At 39.8% G+C, this 27,787-nt stretch overlaps 1 protein-coding gene across 11 annotated transcripts in view; it reads left to right on the top strand.

The window, feature by feature from the left end:
* The window catches only part of SPATS2 (spermatogenesis associated serine rich 2), a 92,725-nt gene extending 72,156 nt beyond the window's left edge, over positions 1-20,569 (top strand). For all 11 annotated transcript variants that reach the window (XM_081129112.1, XM_081129119.1, XM_081129116.1 and 8 more), the window contains 5 exons: positions 9,429-9,487; positions 13,446-13,555; positions 16,798-16,900; positions 18,066-18,280; positions 19,339-20,569. In XM_081129112.1, coding sequence (XP_080985238.1) covers positions 9,429-9,487; positions 13,446-13,555; positions 16,798-16,900; positions 18,066-18,280; positions 19,339-19,650 — 799 coding nt within the window. In that variant the 3' untranslated portion in view covers positions 19,651-20,569. The remainder of the gene's footprint in view (positions 1-9,428; positions 9,488-13,445; positions 13,556-16,797; positions 16,901-18,065; positions 18,281-19,338) is intronic.
* Positions 20,570-27,787: the final 7,218 nt, after the last annotated feature.

Raw genomic sequence — 27,787 nt, 5'->3', positions numbered from 1 at the left:
TTACTTTAGGAATCTGTAATAAATGACATGATTTTTGCAAATACAATTATAAAGTAGAAAAGATCTGTTTTTGTTTTCTACCTCCTTAATCCTTCCTGCATTAGGAATCCTTACTAATGCACCCCACCCTAATGGTCTCTTTGTGCTTTATTATCAGTCATTGATTTGTTTAATTTTGTATTTTTTCAAACTGTGTCCTAAAGATACTCATATCTTAAAATATATTAATATATATTCTGTAGGGGGAAATACGGTTTGGTAGTTAAAGAGGTTTAAAAATACTTTTAACAAAAATTTTACTATTGGACTCTTAGTACCTTTAAAATGTTAATGTGCATTGTGAATCTGCAAGAGGTGTACTGTGTGAAAAATTAGAGGAAGTATTCATGAATAGAGAGAACCGATACCACCCTTCCTCCCAACCATCTGTGTTCTTGCCTGTCACGTTCCCTTAGGTCATGGTCAACTGTGTCTCTATTCACAAACAGCCTGGTTACTTTACGCCGCAACAGACCAGAAGTAGAGGGAGTATGGGTAGCCTCAGCCCTCCTTTTCTCTGGAATTGAAAAGGAGTGAATTACTGAGATGTAGAATAAAGCCTCCAAAAAGTTACTGACCCCTATGTTTATCATTTGCAGATTATAGAATGGTCCATTGAACCATTATAACTAAAAAGTAATTTTAGGATAGGTAATTCATGTACTAGTCTATCCATGCTTTGTTCCGAATCCCAAGTTTCCCTTTTCAGGCTTTAATAGCTAGAAACTTAATGTCATATCTTCTGTAAACATTTTTGCTCCAGCCAGATTAAGTTCTAACTTTGGAAAATTTTCTACGTGACTGATTTGTTCTCTTTCTGCACCTATGTGAGGAAGCATTATGCCTTTTGCCCTGGATTATGATCATATCAGATATTGTTGGCTCATTTGGAGAAAAATAAAGTGCTAAGAGTAAGTCATCACAACTTTGCCTTGATAAGCCTTTAGTCGCCATGATTGTTTAGCTTATTGGTTACTTAGCCGCAGGATCTGATTCCATTCAGAACCAGCCAGAAGCAGGAAATACAGTTCCGGGAGAGATTTGTGAGTTCCTGTTGACTTGGAACCCAGCCAGGGGAGCCTCCTTCAGTAAATGACAAATGAAATGGTTTCCTGCCTAGTCACTGCGTATTTAGGGTTGATAAGCAAACATAGCTAATTGATTACCAGGTCAATTTAACTCAAGTAAAGAGATTACCTGCCCTTCCCTGCTAGTATAAAACCTTCTCTTTTGCAGATTGGGTTTTTAAACTACCTTACTTCAGTGTCCCTTGTAGTTGTTACTTCAAGACATAATTGGCAGGTGAGCTAACTCCATTTGGCACTGAACCAGAGCTTGGAATTAATGTCACTTAGGAAGCCATTTTTTTGTATTGGTTGTAGTGTAAAAGAAAGGAAAGGGGTTCTAACAAATTTGCAACAGTAAGATTGCATTACCCCTGACAGGGCACTAGGGGAATTATACAGATCACTGCTTTCCCTGTGAGGTCAAATGAAAGCTGAGACATAACTGTAGGAAGGTAAAATCAGAAGCTCCCTAGTATGTAATACTTAAAAATCTGCTCATATTGCTGATTCAGTAATAATCACCTCTGGACTTAAGTTTACTTATTACTAATAAAATTTGTCTGACATTGTTGGCGCTATTAGTTGACCTAAGTTTAAGGCTATTAAGCAGGATATGGAGTGGAACTTGAAGCTGGATTATATAAACTACTTTGGACAGTTGTTATACGTGTTATACAAACAGGATACACATTCAGCTTGCCTTTTAAATAAAATTTTCTATTTTATTGAAGTCAGAAGGAGAAAACAGGTAAGAGAAAAAGACTGTCGAGAAATTTGCCGTTGTACAGCTCATAAAGTCAGTGTAAGTCTGTGCTTAAGATTGTGAAAATTTTCCTAGCTGATTCCTCATTGACCTTAGAAAAGTTATTTTTATTTGAGCTTCTCTTTTCTTCTTATTTTAAGCTACCAGTAGTCTTACCAAAGGCTTTTAGATCCTTAAATTTAAAGTCTATATAGAGATGCTGTGATCATTTTATGGACTGTGGCACTTTCAAAAATGTCTCAAAACACAAATAAAGGAATGGGCTAATGTATTATAAAAAATGTACATATCCTATAGTCTTAAATTATTCTTCAAATTTTTCATGTTTAGGACATTGATACCTTATTTCTACTAATACTTAGTTCCATGGGTCTCAATGTTCTTTGATTTAAAATTTTAACTGTTAAAAATAATTCTTTAACCATTTCTGAAAATAACTAATAACATGAAAATTATGTTTCTCCAAACATGTTTAATCATGTTACCTGATATATTTATCCAGATTTTTGTCCTATGAGGTAGGAATTTACATTCTACTTTACTATGAAAAGGGATTTTAGTCTTAGGTTAAGTGATTTTTCTCACATGATATCTTCAGACTCAGTATTTGAATCTGTATTCTGACTCCCAGTAACCTTATGATCTTCTTCCCATCCGTCACTGATGGCTCACTTCCCCACTAACTCTTGGGAATAAGGCTGGAGATTGTTGGTACATGTCACATATATTATTTCCTTCTCGGCTTAAAGGCTATGTCAAGAAACCCCACTGTAGGAAAATTTAGGGACTAAGGAACTTAGTCCCTATGAAACGGTAAAATGAGGAGGACCAAGATTTTGACTGAGCCTATGGAAGCCTTTATAAGTATTTTTTTAGTTCAAAAATAAAACTATAAGAAGGAATATTCCATCCAAATATTCAATTATTTTATTTTATTTTGTAATTCAGAAGATCCTAAGTTACTTTTGTTAAGTCCCTTGGAGTGACTTGTGATTCAGGTATTCCTCAGGTCAGATCCTAGTTGTGAGAAAGGTATGAAGATTAAGGGAAAAGTAACTATGGAATGGAGTCAATTAGAAAAGATTTCTTGGAGGAAATGAATCATTATCAAACTTTGAAAGAAACATGGAACTTACACTGGCAGAATGGGGATAGATCACTGCATTTAGGAAATATAATATAAGCAAAGGGATAGAAGGGACATGCAAGGACTCTACACAGTGTAGCTAGAGTAGTAGCAAGTAGTGAGAGGTGAAGTCAGAGACAGAGGTAGAATGAGAGCATTTGATGAAGGAATCTGAATTTTGGGGTTTTTTTAAGGTTCCATTATTCCCTCTTACTTTTACTATATTTCCCATAATTATAACAATAGTTTTTTAAAAATAGAAGTGAGCCCTGGCCAGTGCAGCTCAGTGGACAGAGTGATTCCCGGTCAAGGGCATGTACCTGGGTTGCAGGTTCCATCCCTAGTCCCAGTTGGGGCCTGTACTGGAGGCAACCAGTCAGTGTTTCTCTCTCACATCGATGCTTTCTCTCTCTCTCTCTCTCTCTCTCTTTCTCTTTCTCTCTCTTTCTCCCTCCCCCTCCCTCCCCCCTCCCTTCCTCCCCCTTTCCTCCCTCCCCCCTTCCACTCTGTCTAAAAATCAATAGAAAAAATATCCTCTGGTGAGGATTAACAAGGAAAAAAATAAAAATGAAAGTCATATAACTCAACCACCATAACACATAGTTTTCTCTGTTCCCTCGGTTCCCTTCTCTGCCTGCATACATAATCTTAATAGTTCTAATCATAGTGAGACTGTAACTCTGTAATACATTCCTTTCACTTAAAATTATCTTAGATTCACCTCTGTATAACTGCCTGCATGGTGTTAGTGTGTGTACATGTTTATTTAAGAACTTCTAAACAATGGATCTGGAATGTATAATGATTTGTCAGTTACTATGAAGACATTTTACTAAATAGATATTCTGAAACTGAGAAATCAAAATTAGTACAGAAAGTTAGAATAATAATTGCTGCTGCCATTTATTGAGCTGTTATTGTATGTTAGAAGCTTTATGCACAACATCTCTAATGTATATAACAGTATCACTTATAGTATTATATTCATTTTATAGATGAGAAAAGATGGACACAGGAAAAAAATAATCTATCCAAAGTCATACTTGATGTTAAGTGACACTTTCCCACTATACCATGCTTCCTTTTTCTGTATCTTATCAAGTCTCTGTTTGCCTTTATTCTTCAATTGCTATCATAATTCCAGAGAGGATTCAAAAGAACAAATCACAGTTTCAAATGAGGATTTCATCAGCCACTCACTATGTGACTTAACACTAACCAGTTTTCCTTTCCAACTAGAAACTTGATCAATAAACTCCTTGGTAATCTAGATTGCTGCTGGTTCTTTTTTCCGAAATGTGTTATAAAATGTTATCAAGACATATGGCCTCTAGTTTTACTTTAGAATTAAGATACTTTTGACCATTGAAAAAGAACAGAAAGAAAGGTTATTCATTGAGGGCATGTCCCACAAGAACAGCTTATGTTCACATTGTAACTTTTTAAAAGCTACTTTAGACTCTTGAAATATGAAATCACATGTCTACATGCTTTGTAAAAGACTCCTGACAAAGAGGAACCCATCACATTTTTCATAAGATCCAAATTTGATCTAATAAGTCAGTTTTTTCATTTCATTTTACCCAATTGTTCAGCTCTATATGACTACCTGGCTACCTAACTGGTATTTGGGGTGGGGGTGGTTTGAGCCCAGATGTGTGTACCATACTCCAGTAAGGCCAGTGCTGGGAGTATGGAGTTTTACCAAACATACTGAAGCATCATTAAGTCTCTGCTAATAAAAACTACTGACAGTTCTCTTTTGGTTGTTTTATATGTGAAGAGGGAAGTGTCTTCAGAGAAATGCAGGTATTTGCATTGGCTTTGCTTGCATTTCTGCCTTGATTGGCTAAAGGAATTAGAACAAATAGGTTTTAGGTTTTCAGCAAATAAAATCAAGTACAAATATTTTCTAAGAACATTATTGAGTGGTTTAGAGTATTATCCCTGGAAATCATTGGCTATGGAATTGCTAGAATTGCATTTCCATTATAACATTATGGAACCATGTTTGTTTTCTAATGCAACAACCATAAACAAACAATAGTTAACGGTTCTTTGGTACTGAAGGCAAGAGCTAGAATCAGTAAGCTACCTGTTAAATATCATAATCAAAGGGTTTGCTTCATTAATAGACAGAATATATCATAGAGATATTAATGGTAATGCTACAGAAACAACTATTCTGAGCAACTAAATTGCATAAAAGCTTTAAAATAAGTTGAGCAAATGTGAAGGTGATAAAAGTTCTAGTAAACAGGGAAGGAAAATACAGAACATTCAGACATTTACTAGTACTTTTCCTTAGTAACAGTGACTAATCATTTAAAGCCATCTTTCATGATTAAACAAAGAATGTTGAAAGTTTTTACACTGTATAAGACCCAGGTTTAATATGGTTAATAAATTTAGCTGAATTTCATTAGCAGTTTCAGAATCCAGTATATCGGATGCTTATTATGGTATTTCCATTCAGGAAAGCCTTAAGAGAACAGTTGCAAGCTTAGTATCCTAATGGATTGGAATGAGCAAGACAGCAGAAAGTGTGACAGTCTGAATGAGCCTTTCATCACTCTCTGAGGGGAGTCACTGCTTGCATTTATGTCATCTAAAACCTGTTACTTCGCCCAGGCTGAGTGGCTCAGTTGGTAGAGCATCATCGTGATACACCAAGATTGTGGGTTTGATCCTGGTCAGGGCACATACAAGAATCAGTGAATGAGTGCTTAAATAAGTGAAACAAAAAATCGATTTCTCTCCTCCCCGCCCCCTCTCTAAAAGCAATAAATAAATTAATTAAAAACGGTTACCTCACCCTAGGCAGTTTTCCTCAATGGTTAGAGCGTCGGCCTGCAGACTGAAGGGTCCCAGGTTCAATTCCAGCCGAGAGCATGTACCTCAGTTGCAGGCTCAATCCCTGCCGCAGTCAGAGCACGCGCGGGAGGCAACCAATTGATGTGTGTTTCTCTCTCTCTCCCCCCCCTTCCATTCTCTCTGAAAAGCAATGGAAATAATATCCTCAGGTGAGGATTAAAAAAATAAAAACTGTTATCAAAGTACAGATACTTTTGAATCTCTTGGCCGCAGATCCATACTGGGACCACCATTTTAGCTTAGGAACAGATGGAAAACTTTAGCTTAACTTTCTTCATTGTTTGTTCTATTATAGTAAATTATTGTTTTTAATTGTAAAAAATGCCTCTACTATTTATCCTTATGTTGAGCCTACTTTCCAGTTTTGAACTCTTCCTACCTTCTGTTTATTTTTTAATGCACATAGTTCCCCAACAATTTATTAGGAAAGCTTTCAAGAAATAGAAAAGTTAAAGGGATAGTACAACAATTACTGTATTTACTCTGTGTGTGTGTGTGTGTGTGTGTGTGTGTGTGTGTGTTGGTGGAACCATTTGGAAGTTGCACACATGATGTGTCACCCCTAAAATGCTTTAGTATGAATGACCTAAAAATACAATTTTTCTTCTACACAACCGTAATATATTATGTGATGTACTTTTAATAAGAAAGTTATTACATGTTTTGTGTTGGTCTCAACGTAGTGGGGCTATCAGCTAGGAATGCCTGGGGCACTCACCTGGGCCCATACTACTGTGGAAATCTTCCAAATGAGCCAGTGTTGTAGGTGGACTGGCCCTTGTGGCTCTTATGATTGTAAGATACCTTCAGCAATAGCATCTAGGAACTTTGAAAAAATAAGATTTATTATTCAATTTCTGAAGGATTGGGGCTTCCCAGGGCCACACAGCAAGGCCAAAGAAAGAGAGAGAGAACACCTGGGATTCTTCCTTTTTATTGGGGCAAAGTGTGTGTGGGGTGCCTAGGGTTTTGCTGGTTCACTCTTTATTGGTGAATTTAAAGCATAAGAGTGGGAATTAAAGTGCAGAAGGGAAAAGCAGGGTCATTCAGGTGGTCTGTTACCTAGGTCACTCAGGGCATTCTAAAAGGAAAACTTCATAGGTGGGGAAACCTGGCTTTTTATCTAGTCGTGTACCTGGCAATGTGATGGATGCCTTTGAAATAGACATCTCAGCAATCAAAAGCTTAATGTCAAGCACTTACACTACATGTGTTTTAACATTAATTTTTGTATTTTAAGACTTGTGAAAAATTTAATGGAAATTTGCAAATATTCATCAAGCTTTTCTCTGAGAAAATATCCCAACAGCTTTAGTTAACCAGATTTCTCTGCTTAATGCTTAGCTGACATCACAGTACCTATCAGTAGATGTTATCAATAGATGGCAACATGAAAACAAAAAGAAGTAGAAGTGCTTACTGCTTGTCAATATTTTTTGGCATAAAAATGTAAACTAAGCCCTGCCGATGTTTCTCAGTGGTTGACTGTTGACCCATGAACCAAGAGATCACTGGTTCGATTCCCAGTCAGAGCACATGCCCGAGTTTCAGGCTTTATCTCCAGTAGGAGGCATGCAGAAGACAGTCCATCAATATTTCTCTCTCTCCCTTCCTCTCTAAAACCAATAAAAACATTTAAAAAAGGAGAGAGAGAGAAAAAAAGTAAACTAATTTTTTAAAATCCTCACCCAAGGATATGTTTATTGATTTGAGAGGTTGAGAGAAAGAGAAACATTGGTTGTCTCTTGTACATGCCCCAACCAGGACTGAAACTGTAACCTAGGTGTGTGCCCCAACCAAGAATCGAACCCGCAACCTTTTGGTGTACGGGACAATGCTCCAACCAACTGAGCCACACTGACAAGGGCTAAACTGATTTTTTTTTAGTGGAGTGGTTGTATGGTTGTCCATGTGCTGCCTGATGAATTTCTTATGATCACCAATGAGCCAATCAAACAACAAAGTTTATTTAAATGAATGCATTTTCTCAGGGGGGGGAAGTGCCATCACAATGTACTAGCTCATAATGCCACAAAAAAGTCTAATTGTGATACTGCAGAATTTTTTTTTCCTTGCAAAAAGAAAGGTCATATGGCAGTCTGTTTTTCATAATAAAGATTGTTATGAATATTATTAACATAACTACATAAGCTACAAAAAGCTTGCTTGTTTGCTGAAGTCTTTTAATAGTTTACAGGCTTTGTCAGAGATAAATTTGCCATCTGGTGGACGCAGTATCTGTATTCAGCAACAGAAGAGAAGTAATGTCAAACTCCAGACCTGGCAGCTCCTGTCTCAGTTGTGCTTTTGTTTTGCCTTTTAGGTATTCCACATGCTGCTAGAATTCTTGGAGCAAAATATTGCCAAGGTTTGGGAAATGCTTTCCTAACAAAGTATTGCTACCCCACAATAGTTGTATCTCCTCTCTAGTCTGGTGCTTTTGGATTAATATGCCAACCACATTTGTTCTATTATAAGTGTATTTATTAACATCATGCATAACGATTATCAAATCTGTGTTCTCTGGCACTTCACTATAAAGGATTTTGCTCCTTGAGGAAATGTCCCTGCCTTATACCTTTTTGTGTATCTCACACTTGTGTTAACTACTTTGTGCTAACCTAACTACGTATTGAGCTAAATTGAATTTGTGTGTGTGTGTGTGTGTGTGTGTGTGTGATTGGTTTTACAACAAGAAACAAGAGTAGAATTTTCATTAACCCTTTAATTATATTGCCATGCAAAAGGAGAAATCAGAATAAATTCCAAATTTGAAGAAAGTTGGAACATTTTATGGTTGTGTAGGTATTAAAATTTTAGAATTTTTTCCCCCACCACTAATACAGTAAAGAAAATTATTTGCATCCAGGGTTGAATATCAGGGCAGCTTACTTTCTGGGCTGTTCTATAAGGATGTGGAAAAGCTATATGTGCCATTTACGTTTGCAATGGAGAAAGTGCTAATTGTCTATTTAATGTTCTTTTTCTGTAAAAATCCTACCAGAAAACTTTGATTCCATATTTTCCAGATTACTAGTAAGTGTTTACCCGAAACCAGCACAAATTTGACTACCCTTCATTCTAAAGATTAAAGTGCCAGTAGACTTAGTGCAACTCTGGGAAAATGTTGACGGTATACAAATCCTAATCATGGACAAATGTACCGCCTGGTAAATTCATTAGAAGCAAAGCTGTCCAACTTTATAGACCAAACTATAGAACAAAAATATGTGAGCACATATGTGGAAATACGTAATTTCCGTAAGGACTTTTGCTTTAAGCACAATTTAGCAAGAAATGTGTTTAATAGCTTGCTACTGCCATCTACTGGTCTAATGTAATATATAGAAATAAAAGGGAATTAGTTCTGTTTATTAGAATCTTTAAAATATTCTTTACTGAGGGTAACATAGAATTTCCTTGTGGTCCATACAGTGTTTACTTTGTAGTATGCTTTTAGTGAACAAACTCCATAAGTCTTTCTCCCCTATTACAATGTGCTTTTTATCTGTTTCAAGTTTCTGATCAAACCTTTTTTTCCTTTGTCATCCCTTCTTAGTTTAATGGATCGAGAAGTGGCATTGCTTGCTGAAATGGACAAAGTGAAAGCCGAAGCAAGTAAGATTGATCTTTAATTAAAGCTATTACCAGTTAGTAGGTACCTGCCTCTCAACCCCTATAGCTAAAGCTCATAAATGCCACAAGAGTTTATATATTTAGTTTAACAATCTTGAGCAATTGTACTGTACTGATATATGAATTTTTTCAGGCAAAACAACTAAAAAAGGAGCCTGTTTTTTAAATATTTCCAAATTTTAATATTTTGGATGTAGAGTTCATTGTATGAGAGACTACATCATGGTATCTTCCACCACAGCATCAACTTAGGAAAATAAAGTCTCCTGCTGGCACCTGGGCTTTATTTATTTTATTTTATTTATTTATTTATTTTATTATTTTATTTTATTTTATTATTTTTTCTCCAATGATTAAAGATTTCCTTTGACATAATCAGAGAGACTTCACCAGGTTGCCTGCAATTCAGTGTATACATTCATGTCGTTACCTGTCTCAGAACTTTGTTTTCTCGGTTTGTAGAACAGTCTTTACTCAGTGTCTTATCATTTGGGTAGAGGAAAAGTCGGTGGATTGAGGGTTCAAGATCCCTTGCTAAGGTTCCTTGAAAGCTTACTAAAATAGATTCTGGAGGAATAGAGTCTAACTTGGGTAATTTGTGGGGTTTTATACAGAGGAATCAGATATCTGTTTTTGGTAATTTCTATGAGTAAAGGTTAAAGATATACAGCTCTTTGAAAAGAAGAAAATGTCAACTGCGGCTTATACAGTGGCATTAATTTGGGACTTTTCAGTAGCAGATTTTACTTTCACACATTGAAATGCCAGATTTGTAATTAAGGAGGTTGTTTCTTTTAACCTGCTTAAACTGGTAAGAATGGAAATAGGTTAAGATGATGACTCACAGTTAAATCATTTGTGTCTGTGGTCATGGCCAGAGGAGGCAACTTTGAAGCACTGAACTGAATTCAGTTTTGATCCATTTCAAATGGTTCAATACATAGCAGGGGTGTTATCCACTATTTTTCAGAGGTAAGATTTCATTTAAATTGAGTGATATATCTTGAACTTTCTAAATGTGACAGGTTTTAGTCCATTCATGTACGTATGTGTTCTTTTTGAAGATGAAGGTTCAGATAACATAAATCTAGTAAGAAAACATAGTCCTTACTTTTAACATATTTCAAATAGAGAGGCTAATAAAATTAATCCCCTTCACCCAGCTTCAACCAGTTATAAATTCATGGCCAATCTTATTTTATCAAATTCAGAGCTACAGTTTTACTGAACTTCATCAATTTTATATCTGTCTCCTTTCTCCCATGCTAAAAACCCTGGTTCTCAATGACACTAATACAATTACTCACTTACCAGTACTACCAAGGTGCTGCTTTTTAAAAAATCACATTAAGTTTTATTAATTTGTATATTCACAGTACTTCACGATTCAGAGGTTTTTTTACTCATATATAATCTTCATTCAACTTTATGAGGTAGTTAGGGTTTCCTTTTTCCCATTTCATAACTAAAGACACTATTGGGAAAAAATGTGACTTGTTCAAAGTAATATAATTAGGTTCTCTGAGTTAATCTGATATGTGCAGAAATCTTTACTCAACACATTTTCTCCATCTTCGAATTCTATAATGCTGGAACTAAGAGAAAGTCAATTTTATACAAATAGCAAGTAGACTTTATCTTGGGAGCCAGACCAATAGATCATTTGTGGCTATTGGGCTTTGGTGTTTATAGGCACGTTCCTACTCTATTGGAAAAATATGCCCTTACTGATTAACCTGATGTGGGTATGGGCAACCTGTGGTGGCATATATGTGGCAATCAGGTTAAGAAAACTTGCTAAAGAGGTTCAGCTCTCTGTAATGCCTGATGTAGCTCTTTGAAAATTCAGTTTTTTCTAAATAAATTTGGCTAATTTATCAGTATGATTACAGGATTCTGTGTATAACAGGAATTGAGTTCGATTACATGTAACAGAGTAGCCTAAATAAATGTGAGTTTTTCTCATGAAATGAAAGGTCCAGAAGTAAGTGATCTAGGGCTGAAGGGCATCTCCAAAATCACATGAAGGACCCAGCCTTCTCTATCCTTCTACCCAGCCATCCTTAGAGTGTTTATGGTAAAAGGGGCTCGAGTCAAGGAGGGGCAAAATGTCACATGCCAGCTGAGACGCCTTTAAAGAGCTTTCCTGTAAGCCGCGCCCTGTGAGTTCTGCTTAGATCTTAATGGCCAAACTGTATCACATGACTCTCTTATCTGCAGCAGAGTCAGGAAATGTAGAGCTACCTAAGCAGGTTCCTATCCAACAACATTGGACTTCTGGTAGGAAGAAGAGGAGAATGGGTATGCAGTCACTAGCAGTCTTTGCTATAGTCCATCCTGCAGTATCCCTCTTTTTCCCCAAGTGAATACACTCACCTCTTCCTTAATGGCATCACCTCCAAAGTCTCATCTAGTTAGTATATTCAGCTGAAAGTTCAGGACTTCTGGGAAATGTTAGATCTTTGAATAGGTCTGGATATGGCACACAGCATTCTGGGCCCCATACACTAAAAGAAAAGTTAAATGCTCCCTTCTCCAATATTACACTGATAGAGAAAGAAGAGATAATTACAGTAAAAATTCCCACTTGGAAAAGCAGTGATCAAATCTTACTGAACAGGAAAAGCAGAGTCCCTGCCCTAGTGGAAGAGAAATTTCCTTGGTTCATCTGGCAACTCCTAGTTCTACTTCCTAGGAGGACTTCTATTGTCCATGCCCTCTTGTAGCCCCTGTTTTCTACTCTGAGAGGCTTTTTGTTTGTTTATTTGCTTGTTTGTTTGTTGTCCTTCACAGTCATATCTGAGTTATACATCTGGGAACATGCCAAAGAAGAAGTTTCTTAACAGGCTGTAAACGACCTAAATGTCCATCATTAGGGAACTTGGTAAATAATTGTGGTATATTCATATAGTAGAATACTAAGTGGCTGTGAAGGAGATCCAGTGTATTAATAGGAATTAAACCTCAAGATATGTTAAGTAAAAATAGCTAAGGTAGAGGAATGACCATGTATATGATACACTCCCATGTGGGTGTGGGGGCGGGGGAGAGAGGTGTTATATATGCATAGAATATATTGGAAGGATACATAAGAAATGCCCGGCTGGGCGTGGCTCAGCGGTTGAGCGTCGCCCTAGGATCCAGGCGATCGGGGTACGATTCCCAGTCAGGGCACATGCCCAGGTTGTGGGCTCGATCAGAGACTCTCTCATCATTGATGTTTCTGTCTCTCTCTCTCTCCCTTTCCTTTCCTCTCTCTGAAAACAATAAAGATATATTTAAAAAAAAAAAAATTAACAGTGATTTCCTCTGGGGAGGGGACCACAAAGTCAGAAGTTTGAGGGACACTTTTACTTTTCATTTCATGCTCATTTATTCTAGGTAAGTCTTTTTTACCATGTGTGCATATTTCTGTTTTAATTTATATGCTGCTTTAAAAGAATTTTTTAAAATTTATTTTAGAGAGAGGAGGGGAGAGGGGGAGGGAGAGAGAGAGAAACATCAATGTGAGAGCAAAACATTGATCTGCTTCCTCCTGCATGCCCCCCTACCGGGGATCAAGCCCATAGCCTGAGCATGTACCCTTACTGGGAACCAAACTGGCAACCTTTTGGTGCATGAGACGACACCCAACCAACTGAGCCACACTGGCCAGGGTGTTAATTATATGCTTCTTGATAAAAAGAATTCTTTTTCTGGGAAGAAGGAAAAGAGAAATGACAAATGATTTATGTGTCTTTTTGATTTCATGAAGTATTTACCTTTTAACTGCATTTAGAGCCCATCAAGAAGATGGAAACTGGACCTTTGGTATTTTCATTTTCTAAATGGGTGGGCAGCTAAGCCTTTAGCTCTTCAGATACATACTACAAGGCCTGTACTTCCAGTTCTTTATCCTTTTGAGCAGAACATAAGAGTTATACTCCTTTTTCCTCTACAGTGGAAATTTTGCTCAGCCGACAAAAGAAAGCTGAACTTCTGAAGAAGATGACTGATGTGGCTGTTCGAATGTCAGAGGAGCAGTTGGTTGAGCTCAGAGCTGATATCAAGGTAAAACTTCCTTCTCCTTTCTGCCTTTCTTCTTGCCCTCAGAGACCTAAAGTAGCAAATTTCCATAATTCATGGCCATATCTAATGTATTGAACTTATGATCTTCCCTTTCAAAACCTGGCCCTCTTCTAGATTTCTTTTCTCTGTAGGTGGTACTGTCATCTATCCAGTTGTCCAAGCTGGAAACCTTGGGTGACTTCTCCTTTCCTACATGAAATCTATCAGCAGACCCTGCCCATTTGAATTCCTACTGAATCTCAGATCTGACTTTTCTCTTCATTTCCACCACTGTCATGATCAGGTCACTATTATCTCTTGCTTGGACTTCTATAATAGCCTTTTAACTGATCCACTCAGCCTCTCCATTCCTCCACATCTGCTCCTCACACTACAGTAAACTGCTTCAAACTTTCCATTGCTTTTATTTAATGTTTTGTTAATCCTCACCTGAGAATATTTTCCCATTGATCTTCAGACAGAGTGGAAGAGAGGGGAGGGGAAGAGAGAGAGACATCAATGTGAGACACACACATCAATTGGTTGTCTCCCCCACACCACCGAACTGGGTTGGGGATCAAACCTGCAACCCAGGTATGTGCCCATGACTGGGAATTGAACCTGTGACCCTTCCCTGTGCAGGCTGATATTGTAAGCACTGAGCCACACCAGCCAGGGCTGTACCATGCTGTTTTGATTACTCTAGATAGCCTTATAGTATAGTTTGATATCAGGTAGCGTGGTAACTCCAACTTCGTTCTTTCTCAGGATTGCTGTGGCTTTTCGGGACCTTCTGTGGTTCCATATATGTTTTTGTATTTTTGTTTTAGTTCTTTGAAAAATGCCATTGGTATTTTGATGGGGATTGCATTGAATCTATACATTATTTTTATTTTTTAAAATTTTTTAAAAAAAATATATCTTTATTGATTTCAGAGAGAGGAAGGGAGAGGGAGAGAGAGAGATAGAAATATCAATGATGAGAGAGTCATTGATGGCTGTAGCCCGCAACCCGGGCATGTGCCCTGACCGGGAATCAAACCCTGATCTCCTGGATCCTAGGCCGAAGTTCAACCGCTGAGCCACGCCCGGCTGGGCTATTTTTATTTTTTTGATGCAATTGTATATGAGATTGTTTTCTTAGTTTCCCTTTCTGATAGTTTATCATTGGCGTATTAAAATGAAACCGATTTCTGAATGTTTATTTTGTATCCTGCTACTTTACTGAATTCATTTATCAGCTGTAGTAGTTTTTTGGTGGAATATTTAGAGTTCCTAACACTCATACATTTTAAATTCTTAACTAAACAACGTTTCTGAAACTTAAGCATGTGAACCCAAGAGAGGTTGCGATATTCATTGAAAGTTGTAGACACTGGTGTTCTAAAAAATTGCTTATAAACTGTGAGCTATATAGACAAGAGGAGTTGGCCTTCCCTACCCCTGATCCCTTAACTTCTGTTCATTCTGAATACATGAGATTTATTGTTATATTTAAGAGAAATACTTGCTGCAGAGGCTATGTAACAGCCTTTGTGAAATAAAAACACAGATGGAAGATCACCTTGTGACAGGTATCCTTGTCATCATTCTGACCCAGTGTTTCACACAAACCCTAGGTCATGTTATTATTCTCTAACTTCTTCCCCTAAGACTCTATTGGGGTGAAATAGCAAAACAATGCAAATTTTAAATTACCATTTTCTGATTAAAACTATATTACTAAATTTTATAGAAAGTCGTCTTCATATTGATGCCAGTCAGTCTCATTCAACTATCTGGGAGAAGCCAGAAACCCCTTTGGAATTAGATGAGAATTCTGGCTCTCACAGGCTTCATCTGTTCTCCTTCCCACATGGTTGAGGAGCTGCTAGAAATATTTCTGCAAGCTAAGGATCTGTTTCTCTCTGCATTTTCAGTGTACTGAAGTGGATGCTATGCAATTTAAATGTCTTATTTCCAGATCATTTTATTTGCATCATTCCTGTTATGTCTTTGGCTCAATAAACTAGAATTTGTTTCAGACTTAATCTCAGACTGATATTACATGTCAGAAGGCTTTATCATAGAGGTTCATGTGCTTTCCTAAGCCACAGTTTACTCTGAAGCTTTAGAGCTTCAAGGGCCAGAGGTAATTTTTATTTCTCCTTTCCCTTTCACTGCTTCTAGATGCATCTCAAGGATTCTGATTCATTCAGTTCTACCCCTTGAACATCCAAAGTGGAATTTGACCACTGCCAGTTAGAGGACTGATGCTCTAAGGAGTTTAATTCTTCTAAATTTTATCTAGAATTACAACTTTTCTTTTTCATCTGAAAAAGATGATTCTAGGCTACATTAGAAATTGTTTATTGAAATAGACCCTCAGAAATACTTAATTCCTAACATCTATTTAGTCCCACAATTTCTGTAGTATAGTTAGTTTTTGGCCCAAGGGGTTTATTACTTCTCAGCTCTGTCCTCTTAAAAGGATTAAATTATTTGCAGCATAAACTTCTCATTTGTAAAGTTGACTTTTTCACGTGAATGATTTTCCATCTCAAGAAATTGTTTCTATTTCAAGGATTAACAAATCCTACTTTATAAAGAGTTAAAGGGGTTTCCTAAGGAAGTTTCTATTAAAGAACCAAACCATCTATTTAAATGGAATCATTGTTGTAACTTATGAGCGTTTTTGCTGCTGCCTCCGCATCTGTATAAAATGGAATGATGTGCCCAGCTGGCTTGTGGCTCAACGGGTGATCCAGGAGATTGCGGTTCGATTCCCAGTCGGGGCAAATGCCTGGATTGCGGGCTCGATCCCCAGTGGGAGGGGCACGCAGGAGGCAGCCAATCAATGACTCTCATCATTGATGTTCCTATCTCTCCCTCTCCCTTCCTCTCTCTGAAATCAATAAAGATATATATATATATTTTTAAATGGAACAATGTGGAGAGTAGCCAACAGTGGAAAGATGACCCTCTGCTATAAATTCTTTCTGTACAGTTTCTCTAGATTTTGCTTAGTGGGCTTTGACCGTCATGTAGTATTTCATAAAGCTCCCAAATAGACTTCTCTTTGGGCTCTGAAGAAAATTACCAAATTTTGTCAATCACCCAGCATTGATATTGTCGCCATTGAGTAAACTTTGAAGCAATAAGAATAATTCCATTGAAAATAATTCTGTTTCATCCATCCATACAAGCTGTAGATTCCATGTATACCGTTTGTCTCACCTGGAGGCTTTTCTTTATCCTTTCTCCAGCACTTTGTTAGTGAACGTAAATATGACGAGGATCTGGGACGAGTAGCCCGGTTCACCTGTGACATAGAGACCTTAAAGAAGAACATTGACTCATTTGGACAAGGTGAGATAGTTAGAGATTCCAGGCACTGGAGATGGTGATGAGAAGACCACGCTTTACTAATTAGAGACTGGAGTGCCGGTTGGCTTCTCCACTGATTCTTCTTTAGCACCTCTTGTCTTTTTGTTTGTTTGCTTGTTTTTATGAAAAGTAGCTCTGAGATCTTTAAGAAGTCAGTGGATGCAGATGCTTGGAGCACTGAGGATAGGCAAAAGATATTTTCATCCATTCTCTGTTGAGTTGAGAGGTGTATAATACATAGTGTAAAAAGCATGGAGCTCTGGAGTCAGACCAAGTTTGAATCTTTGCCTCTACACTGACCTCTGGAACCTAATTTTATTCACAATATCTGCCTTGCCTGGCACATAATAGGTACTAAAATAATAACTTCAAAGGGGGTAGTGCCTCTAAGGTGAGAGTTTGTGGGACACCAACCCTGACCTTGGTTTTTTCCATCTCAGTATGAAAGTGAAATGTTGGATCTAGGGCAGTGATTGTGAACCCAACATTAGTCCAGGCTTAACACCAAGAAAAAAAATCTAGTGGGGAGCATTAAACCATTGAATTCTGACAAATTGTGAATTGAAAATTAATATTTTTCAGCTAGATTGGTATTTTGAATTTGGGATTATTTTTGTGAAAGAACTTTAGGAAGATACATGTTTGTTGTAAAAACTAGTTCTGTTCATATTAACTAATCTTGATTATTTGTACTGTGCATCATTCAAATTTTTATAACAAAATTTAGCTCTTTACCTTTGTCTTTCTTTGTAGAGTCTGTACTTTAGAGTGTTCCTCACATAGGAAACTAAACATATGGCTTATATTATTATTCCTAGGCTTAGTCAACTGCCAGAGCCAGAGCCAGGAGTTAAGGTAGTAGGAAGTGTCAAGAAGTCATTAGTTGGTGGGGGAATGAGTCATTCTGATCTTAAACTGTTGTCCTGTCTCTAAGAGTTTCTTTACAGAGTTGTGGGGATTTAGAGGAAGTGGAGGAAGAGGGCAGAAGAGAGATTTTCCTTTTTGTTACCCATTTTATAAGCTTTCTTTACAACTACCCGAGTAGACATTTCTTTATCTTAAATTGCTTATTGTGAGATTAGGAAATAGAGAAAACCTTCATGCTCTTTCATCATATGACCATATATTTCTTATATTTCTGTTTCAGTATCCCATCCAAAGAACAGCTATTCAACACGGTCCCGATGTAGCTCAGTTACATCTGTGTCCTTGAGTAGCCTGTGTGATGCCTCTGCTGCTTCCTCTTCCACCTGTGCCTCTGCTCCCAGCCTTACAAGTACTAACAAGAAAAACTCAGCTCCAGGAGAGACTCCTGAAGGCATAGCAAACTCCAGTGGCCGATCCTATCAGCCTCATCGAGAGGTAACTTGCCTTCCACACTGAGCTAATCAGGAAGAAAGCTACCAGATTGTCACAGTTTAAGTGCTGACAGCTCAGTACATTACCTTTCTCTCTTTATTCCCATTCCATACCTGTTTTGAATCCCTCCAGCCCCAGTTAGTTCCAGAGAAAGCATTTGGTATGTATGTTCCAAACCACCAGCCAGTTTAGATTTCCTGTTGCCAAGACTGCTGACTTTCTGAGTTGGCAGTGATTCTAGCTGTCGTAGGTAGTATCGCCTGGTAATTAGTCACACTGGGAGTCGTGTACCCATCTCGAGTTAGGTAAGTACCACAGTGGCAGGCTTACCAGAGTGAAGCAGCAACTCCCTAGAAGCACAATGGAGAATATATCAGGGAAAAAGAGTGAACCTGGTGTGGTGGGGAGGGAACACTAGAAAGTTGAAGCATAATCCATAGTTTCTTTTCCTTGGTTTGAAAAAGATACACAAGAGCAATTGAAGGCAGTGCTGTCAGTAATTCTTCAGAACTGGTATTACATTGAAACTGGAAGATAAAAATGAAATCCCATGCCATAAACTTTCTGGGTTGTAATGTAAAAATGTACTACATGTCATAGCAGTGTGATTGATCTGTGGTTTATGATATATAGCAAAGTGGATCATAATGACATTTATTTTATTATAACAAATGTTCATTATCTTTACAAATTGCTTATTGTCTGCAAATCTCAGACATGTGATAAGATACTTGCCCAGTTGAGGGCTTGTAACCCCAAGAATGTTCGTTCTTCTTCCTTCTTTAGCTTGTACCCAGCTAAAGAAAGGTGAGCTCCTCTTCTGGGGAGAAGAGCCTAGGGGTGAAAGACAGGGAAAAAAATAGTGAAAGAATGATCATTTCTGATGTGGTGGCTAGGTCAAACTGGCTGGCAGAGTTCTGTGAGTCTTGAGAGAGAACTGAATCCCAAGCATGGACTACTAACCACAGTTATGCTGTCAGAATACTCCTATAAACTAAATGGGAAAAAATGAAACACCACGATGACAGAGTGCTTCGAACATCACATTCTTTTATCCTTAGGTGTTGCCGGGGAACAGACGAGGACAAGGCTACAGGCCACAAGGCCAGAAGTTCAGTGACCCCACAAACCAAGGACGACATAACAGTGTGGGTCGTCACAGAAATAGTTCATGGTATTCATCTGGTTCTAGGTACCAGAGTGCACCACCCCAGGCACCAGGAAACACTAGTGACTGGGGCCAGGCTCATTCTGCAGGGACCAATGGAACTGGAGCCAGCATGGAACCCGGCCCACCAAAGCCCTCGTTCAAAAGGGGCTCGCTCCCCCAGCGCAAACCCAGGACCTCTCACCCTGAAGCTGTGAACTCTTGAGGGAAACTCCAGTTGGCCTCTCTCCTCTATCCCACACAATTCACCTTGGTAACTGGACTTTAGGAAACTTATAGTTAGATTTAATAACAAAAAGTTTTCGCATATCACTTTTTATGTCATTCTAAATATTTTTGGTTTCTTCTTTCCTCATTTCCTCTCTACCATTTTTGGAGGGGAATCTGTTTTTTCCCTTGACCTTTCCCAGTGATTTGGATTGATTCTGATTTGTCATTTTCACCAGGAATCATGGGCAATGATTCCCTGGTTTCCCAAACAATGTTCTTCCTGGGGCACTAAGCCTTCCAGCTGCCTGAGGAGGCCTTCCTCAGCACCCGCACTGTTCGGGCTCTTGGGAGGAGGTGGGTCAGAGCTACTCTTGTTGCCTTTCCAGTCTAAGCAAAGCCACACATGCCTGTCAGGTTACCTCTAAACAACAGTTTAACCAGGAGAGGCAGTGAGGGGATTGTGTACTGCACTGAATTATCCAGAGAAGGGGAAATTTAATTGGTGAAAAGGAAAGAACACTAGGAAGTAGTTGAGAATCTGCCTCTCCTCCCAGAATGTGCCTGAGTTTGACACTCAGATCGGGGTTTCAGTCTCCTGCTTGGCACAATAGCTTAACCTGCAGTTTCTTCAAAATGCCCAAAGCCTTGTTTCCTTAATTACCTTAGACTGCAAACCAGTCTAGGGAAGTATATGGGAAAGTAGCAATTATTTAAATTTACAAGAAGGAAAAAAAGTATTTCTTTGTTTTAATGTTTGAAGATTTTTGTTGTTATTCTTTCCTGAATCGTATTCTTATCCTGAATCAGATTTATAGCAATGTAATTAGTGATAATTTAAGGTTTGTTATCCATCAAAAAATTGCCGCAATCTTTATAGTTGAGTAAATAAAAACAACTGCATAAATGTTCCCATACTTGTTTCCCAGCAGCAAGTGACTTCATTTCATTTTCTGTTTTTCTTTGGGCCTCATGCTGTAGAAGTCTCTCAGCTACCTTGTTCAGGGCTTAAATGAGGGTTTCTGATGCCTAAGTCATCTGTCCACTGCTTAGCTTCAGAACCAAATTAAATGTGAAAGCCAGGATGAGCAAATGCAGCTGTTCTTGTGGGAAAGAGTCATAGGATAGGGAATGGTGACTTTCCAAAGGAAAGCTTACCGGTTTAGAAAAACCACAGCTGCCGACAGCTTTCCCAGGCAACCAAAGGTTATATCAGCACCACTCTCCTCCCTGCCTGTCCCTTGACAGAAGTAGTGAATGTAACAGTATAATTGAGCTCCCCCATGTAGCAGGTGGCATTGGTGCCAGACCCTTCCACCCTGCCCCCACTCCCAGCATCTATGATTTAATAACAGCAGAGCTATTTATTTCCCCAGCATTTGTTCCCCCAAGTCTGAAGCCCAGACTGTAAGTGGCAGTGGTGCAGAACTTAGCTGCCTCAGGGTTTCCCCTGGCTCTTGGGCTGAAGCTGAGCTGCCGGGTTCAGGTTGGTTGAACAGATTTAGAGAGAAAGAAGGAGGGTGTGTGTCTTTCAGGAAAACAGAAGTCAAGGACTACTGGGAAGCCATTTTCTAAGAGGCTGATCACCTCATTTTTGGGAGTTTGTCCAACAACATCATCAGCCTGCTGGGTGTCAGGAAAAAGCCCTGCTTTCCTGATTAATTGCTTACCTTTACTATTTAAAAAAAAAAAAAAATCTTTTGATTTCAGAGAGAGGAAGGGAGAGGGAAAGAGAGAGAAACATCAGTGATGAGAGTCATTGATTGGCTGCCTCCTGCATTCCCCCTGCTGGGGATCAAGCCTGCAACCCTGGCATGTGCCCTGACCAGGAATTGAACTGTGATCTCCTGGATCATTGGTCAATGCTCGCCTGCTGAGCCACGCTGGCCACGCTGCTTACCTTACTTTATAAGAAATCCAGAGATTGAAACAACTTTGAAGGTCTATCCCTGTATCCAGGCAAAACTGTATTTAACCATCCAGACAGATGGGAAGCCACTGTTTGTGGAAACTGTCTTCAAGTCAAAATTAAAATCGTAAGAAAAGTATTTGAAGATATTTTTCTGTGACCATAAAAGGTGTGAAAATTATGAAGATTTTTATACATTTTGTATTGAATTACAAAAGTAGTATTTAAAATATCAAATAATACAGAAATGTAAAAGGAGAAAATTAAAGTTTCCATCTTCTCATTCTATTCCTCAGGGTTAGTGATGACTATTAATAATCTGTTGTATATCTTTGTAGACTTTTTCCAAAGCATATATGTGTATATACACATGAATATATAGGTTTTTGTTTTTTTATGTGCTTTATGGTTCTTTTTTTAAATCATGTCTAAACCATAGTTCATTTAGGATCTTCTGTTGTAGATATTCTGCTCTTAAATTTGCCAATTTGACTTTCTTCGATAAAGATAAGTTAGGTTTATCTTAAGTTTGAATTGTGTAGCCCCTTCCTTGCTCCCCATAATAGCTCTGGGCTTCCTAAGAGGAGAGAGGCTCCAAACCCTAGGCAGTTCCCACTGGCTGGTCAGAGAGATCCTTCCTAGTCTTTTTTCATTCCTTTTCCATTTCCTCTTAGAGATGAAAATCTTGCCCTTTCCCAACTTAGAGATAGAACTTGAAACTTCAGGTTGCTTAGCTCTGGCAGTTATGTGCCCCTAGAGAAAGAACATTTAAATTAGCATGGCTTCATTATGAACATCAGGTATCTCCTAGGCCCCTTACGGCAATTCTTAAAATTCTCTCTCTCCCCTTCCCGCGCTCCCTCCCTTCCACTCTCTCTTAAAAAAAAAAATCAATGGAAAAAGTATCCTCAGCTGAGGATTAGCCACAACAAACAGGTACAAACGTATGCATGATAAAAAGTGAAAAATCCTCCCCTATCTTGTCCCACTGATGAATTTCTTATATATCATGCCACAGATTTTCTAAATTCAAACATGTAAATATATTTTTCTTTCTTTGATATAAATGGGAATCAAATTATGCATACTTCTATAACCTTGCTTTTTTCACTTCTCACTTTTTATAACTAGTTTTTGTTTTACAAAAAATCAATATATATATATAAATGGTAAAGATAATAATAATAAATTTAAACAGTTTAAAAGCTCATATGATGAAAAATACGCCTCCATCCCATTCTGGACTTTTTGCCCCCTCCCCTGAGGGAGCAAAAAATACCTTGTGATTCCCTCCAGAGATTTTCTGTACTAGCACACATATCATAAGGATGTATAGCATTTAGACCTCTTTCCATTTTAGTACACACAAACATACCTTCTTTCTATGGCTGCGTAGAATCTCATTGTATAAATTTATCATAACTAGTTTAACCAGTCGCTAATGATGGTTTTCAGTTTTTTGCTATTATAAGTATTGCTGAAATGAGCATCTCATATTATGGATATCATTCCTCATTTGTGAACCTGTATCTTTAGGACAAATTCCTCGAGTGGAATTGCTGGATCTCATAGTTATTGAAAAACACTCGTAAAGATGCATGGATTTACACTCTCACCAACAGTGTTTTGGAGTGCTTTGTATAGTTGCTGAGCTAGAAGCTAAGGAGAGAGAAAGATAACTAAAACACATCCCTTCAAGGGGTTGACAAACCAGTTGGGGCAACTAAGACATACAGATAAAATAATACAAGGTAATAGTGTTGCATGAACGAGTCATGCCGTCTTCCATGAGTGAAATGGAGGAAGCACCACTTTAAGGGCTGGGTCGTACACTAACGTAGAACTATACTAGAGGTGCTCAGACATTTGTTCAGTGGTTTATAGGTAGGGTGACCTTATTTCAGAATCCCAAATCAGGGTACAGACTTACGAGTATGAATGTGTGTATAGGGAGAAATAGGATAAAACTACGTTAGGTTGGGAGTGACCTGGAAAAGTCAGAATGCATGGTTATCAGTCTGGGAACTAAGCTATACTGCTGGAGGTCAGTAGAATAATAACTTGTTGCCCCTGGAAACTCTGCCATGTGACCTACTTTGTCTTGCCCGATTTATTGGGTTCATCCTACCGGGTGAAGGTTATATCATTATGTCAGCACACTTCATGGAAGAAACAGGTATCCAAAAAGGTACATGTGTGGAGGTCACCAACTGATACAAGGAGCTATTTTGTCACTATTTTAACCAGTTCAGAGTACTAGACCATGCTGGTAGCCAGACAACATTCTGTAAAATCAAGCTTGACTTCTGGTTGCTTTAGCCACCTAAGCACATTCTTTAAACATTGAGGCACCTACTGTGCTAGGCACTATGCTGAGTTTTGAGGCTCAGATGGATGGTTCAAGCTCTTGCCTCAGTCACTTTGCAGGTGAAGGGAATAGGGCTCTTAGCTCTTCCTTAAATTCTTGGAAGCCATGCCTGGTGGCTAGGCTCTGTGGTAGATTGGCAAGACCCTGGACTTTTGAGACACACACTTGGATTTTAATTCTGACTTCACAACTTGGTAGTCATGTGAATAGCTAACCTTGGGTAAGTTACATCTTTGAACCTCTCCATGAACTGTAAATGAAGACAATGGCAACTATTTCATTATTATGCCAGGTGTTGCAGAACAATACCCTGGTGTCTAAGTTAACTGTGACCAATCGAAAGTTCACTCACCATAACTCTTGCTTTTTGTGTTTCCTGCCCTGCTAAAAAGTGATGAAAGACTTCCCCTGTCTCCAGCCATACAGACCTTATTAACCAAAAAAATAATTCAGTCATCCTCTTCCTTTTGTAGCTTTTCTCCTCTGAGTGTGTATCTTCCACACATGGCGCCCCTCTTGTCTGCCTGCCATACTTGTCAGAAAAGTTCACCCTCACCCCCAGTTTCTGAGTTCTCTGGATGGGGCAGGCCAGATGCTGATGGCACTGACCTGGGTAAATGGCAGCAGCATGCCCAGTGAAGGGGGCGGGGCAGGCTTTCCCAAGGGAGAGTTGGGGAATGTTATTTCATCCAGGTACGGAGGGGATTTTATTACCTACGTTGCTACTCCTTGCCAAGGAGGAAACACTATCTGAAGATTTTTCTGGGTGAGGAAACTCACCCACCATCACCATAGCCAGCACAACTGTTCTCCAGTCTGCCCGCCCCTTCACTGCTGCCAAAACAGCAGGAACAAATACCACCCACTCTGATTCCTCAGGGAAAAGTCAGGTCTCCTTTTTATGTCCCTCTTTAGCTTAACCCAGTTAGGCTTTCTCTGTGACTTGATTTCAAACAAACCCATTTTCTGGTGCTGCTAGAGCACAGACTCACTCCCCTTGCTGGCTCCAGGGAGGATTGTGGTCGCCTGCACTCCAGCAGGCAGGGCCTGCAGTCCAGGCGTGAAGTCCAGGTTGCTGTTTACAGTGGGCACTCATTGCAGGTCACTATCCAACCACTCATCAAAATGACCAGACTGTTGTCTTTCAATAGGCTGTTTACCAAAGGACAGGACAAAGCGCTCTAGCAGTGTGGCACAGTAGCACACTGCTGTCAACCCAGCCAAACCTTGGTTCATCCCCGGTTCCTTCACTACTAGCATGAGACATAAAACAGTTTATCTGTTAATAAAACCATGGGCCTTCCAGGATTCCCTTGTTTGAAAGTTTATTGTGGTTTTTTCACACTAGCTAGGATCATCCACTGAAAGAAAAGAAATGGCTTTGTAAAGTATGATTATCTAACCACTATGCTGTACACCTGAAACTAATACAAAATAATACTGAATGTAAACTCTAATTGTAAAATAAAATTTAAATAATAAACAGTGCTTCAGTAAACATCATTGAACATAAGAAAAGGAATGGCCTAAAATGAAACAGTCAAGGGGTGACCAAGTACTGGAGGTCTCAAAGTATTACAAAATGTTTATTTTGGTGGGAAAGTTAAACCTTCAGTGAGGCTTTATTCTGAGCTCGTTTTGGTAGTCCTAGCACCCAGGCCAGAGCAATCATTCAGGGGAACTTTTAACACAATCGCTACCACTTTCTAAGCTCAACAATCCTCTGAGAAAGGATGATTTCACAAATGAGGGTAACTGATGCTCTGTGAGAGTAACGCCAATCCTACCCCATCCCTGCCCCAAGTTCACCAAGCTGTTCAGTGGCAGAGTTAGAATTAGAACCCAGACTACTCTGACTTGAAAGCCTGAGATTTTCCCACCACAGCCTTAGAAACAAAGCATGGCCACCTTGGCCAAGAGACAGACCAGGGGATCTCCAGAAAGGAGGTTGAGGAGAGCTTGAAGAGGGGAGGAGAAGGGAGGGGCCCCTGGGGCTCTATTCCTCGACAGCCACCTGTTCTCACCCACACTGCACTCAGGGACTGACTCCGCCTGTGCCTGGGGGGTGGGGGCTTTTCCCATCCTTTGTGTCTTGAACATTTTTTTCCTTGCTTTGCTCTTCCCTTCTCTCTCCTTGTTCCTTTTGTAGATAATACTCCCACAGGCCTCCCACGGCAGCTGCAGAATGCAGCCTCCTGAGTTTCTTGTTGACAGTCACTTTGAGCTATGTCTGAACAGGGCTCTCCCTCAACCTTCCCCTCCCTGTGACACCCCACCATGGCTGAATGAGTTAAGACCTGGGTAAGAGGGGAGAGGAGATTACAATGAGGAAGCCAGTGCTTTGACTTCCAGTGCTCTCTTCACTTTTCAACTCCTCCCTAACCCCCAGCTTACTGTCTCCTTAATGTGGGTCCCTGCCCCTTGTGTGAGTTTGGGGGTTGGGGGAGGAGGTGGAAGGAGAAGGCACATGCTTAGGGTCTTACGGTCTTAGGTTACCAGACAGAGGCAGAGAAAGAGAGAGACTTGCTGAAGGTAACCAAGTTGGTAAAAACTGTCTACCTCTGTTTCCTCATTTGTATAGTGGAATGTTAAGTAGCACCTACCCTACCTATTTCACGGTTCCTGTGGGATTCAAAATCAGATAAACATTCACATGATGTAAATGTCACACATTGTTCTAGTCCTTGACTCATTTAATCCTAACAACCCTCTGAAGTATTATCATCCCCATTTCACAGATAAGAAAATCGAGTCACAGAAGGAAAATCATAGTAAGTGATGGTTATATTCAGACCTAGATAGCCTGGTTCCCAAGTTGATGGGTGCTTTCAACCATAGCCTCATCCCCTCTTCAAAGTGAGCTGACCCCTAAACTGCACCCTCTCCTTAGTAGAATGCCTGACGGCCATCTGGAGGGGCATAGAAGAGCGGCTAGGGAAAGGAGTATTTTGCAGCCCAGGACTCTGTCACGGATGGAAGTGGAGGTGGGGAGCATGATCTAAAGACTCCTTTTGGGCTCATTCTCCCTGAGAGCAGGATTCCAGGATTCAGAGGACGCCTCCTCGCTTTCCTCCCAAAAGCACTAATTCATTTTAGTACAGGTGCCTGGGCTTTGGCCCACGTTGCGGATGAGAGGTGGGTGGAGCAGTGGACTCTCCTTTTTTTACCGGTACTGGTGACTATGGCTGTATCTTCTAGAGGGGTGGGGAGTGCAAAGCCTCTGGCTTTACTCGTTCGGGAACAAATTGCTGTTTTGGCCCAGGCGGCTCCTCTGGGCGCGGGCGGTAGCCGCGCTCGCTGGCAAACCGTGGGAGGGAGGAGGAGCGGCGCTGGCAGCGCGAGGCTGGGGCACCGACGCAGCCGGAGACAGCAGGAGACGGCCGCTCGGGCCGCTCCGCTTCCCCCGCCTGGCTCCTCCTTCCCACCCCCTCGCCAGAGTGGGGTGGTCTCTGCAGCCACGGCATCCCACCCCTGCCAGCTTCCCCTCCAGATCCGATCAGAGTTCTCGAGGATGGAAGGGGGCCGGGAGTGGAGGCTGGGTCCTCCGACTCCCCGCTCGCCAGGACCCACGCGTAAGGTTAGAAAGTTCTTCCCAGCGCCCGACGTCTACCTGTCCCCGCTATTTGCAACCTGACCCTCTAACGCAGTCTGGGAGAAACAGGTGATGAAAGTAGACATATAGGGGACAAGACAAAGGGTCTAGGCTCCCCCTATCCCCGCACACATACACTCTTTCCACTCCCGGGACATACACCGGGAGCATTTGAATCTTTTTTCAAGGGCTTCCCACCCTCCAGTTTCCCGACAGCTCCTGGCTGCAGCGGCGAGATCCATTTTCCAGGGGTCAAGTTGAGGCTG

Source organism: Miniopterus schreibersii (genome assembly GCF_964146895.1).
Source record: "Miniopterus schreibersii genome assembly, chromosome: 2".
NCBI lineage: Eukaryota > Metazoa > Chordata > Mammalia > Chiroptera > Miniopteridae > Miniopterus > Miniopterus schreibersii.
The sequence above is the reverse complement of the archived record's forward strand: the minus strand, read 5'-3'. Positions and strand labels throughout refer to the sequence as shown.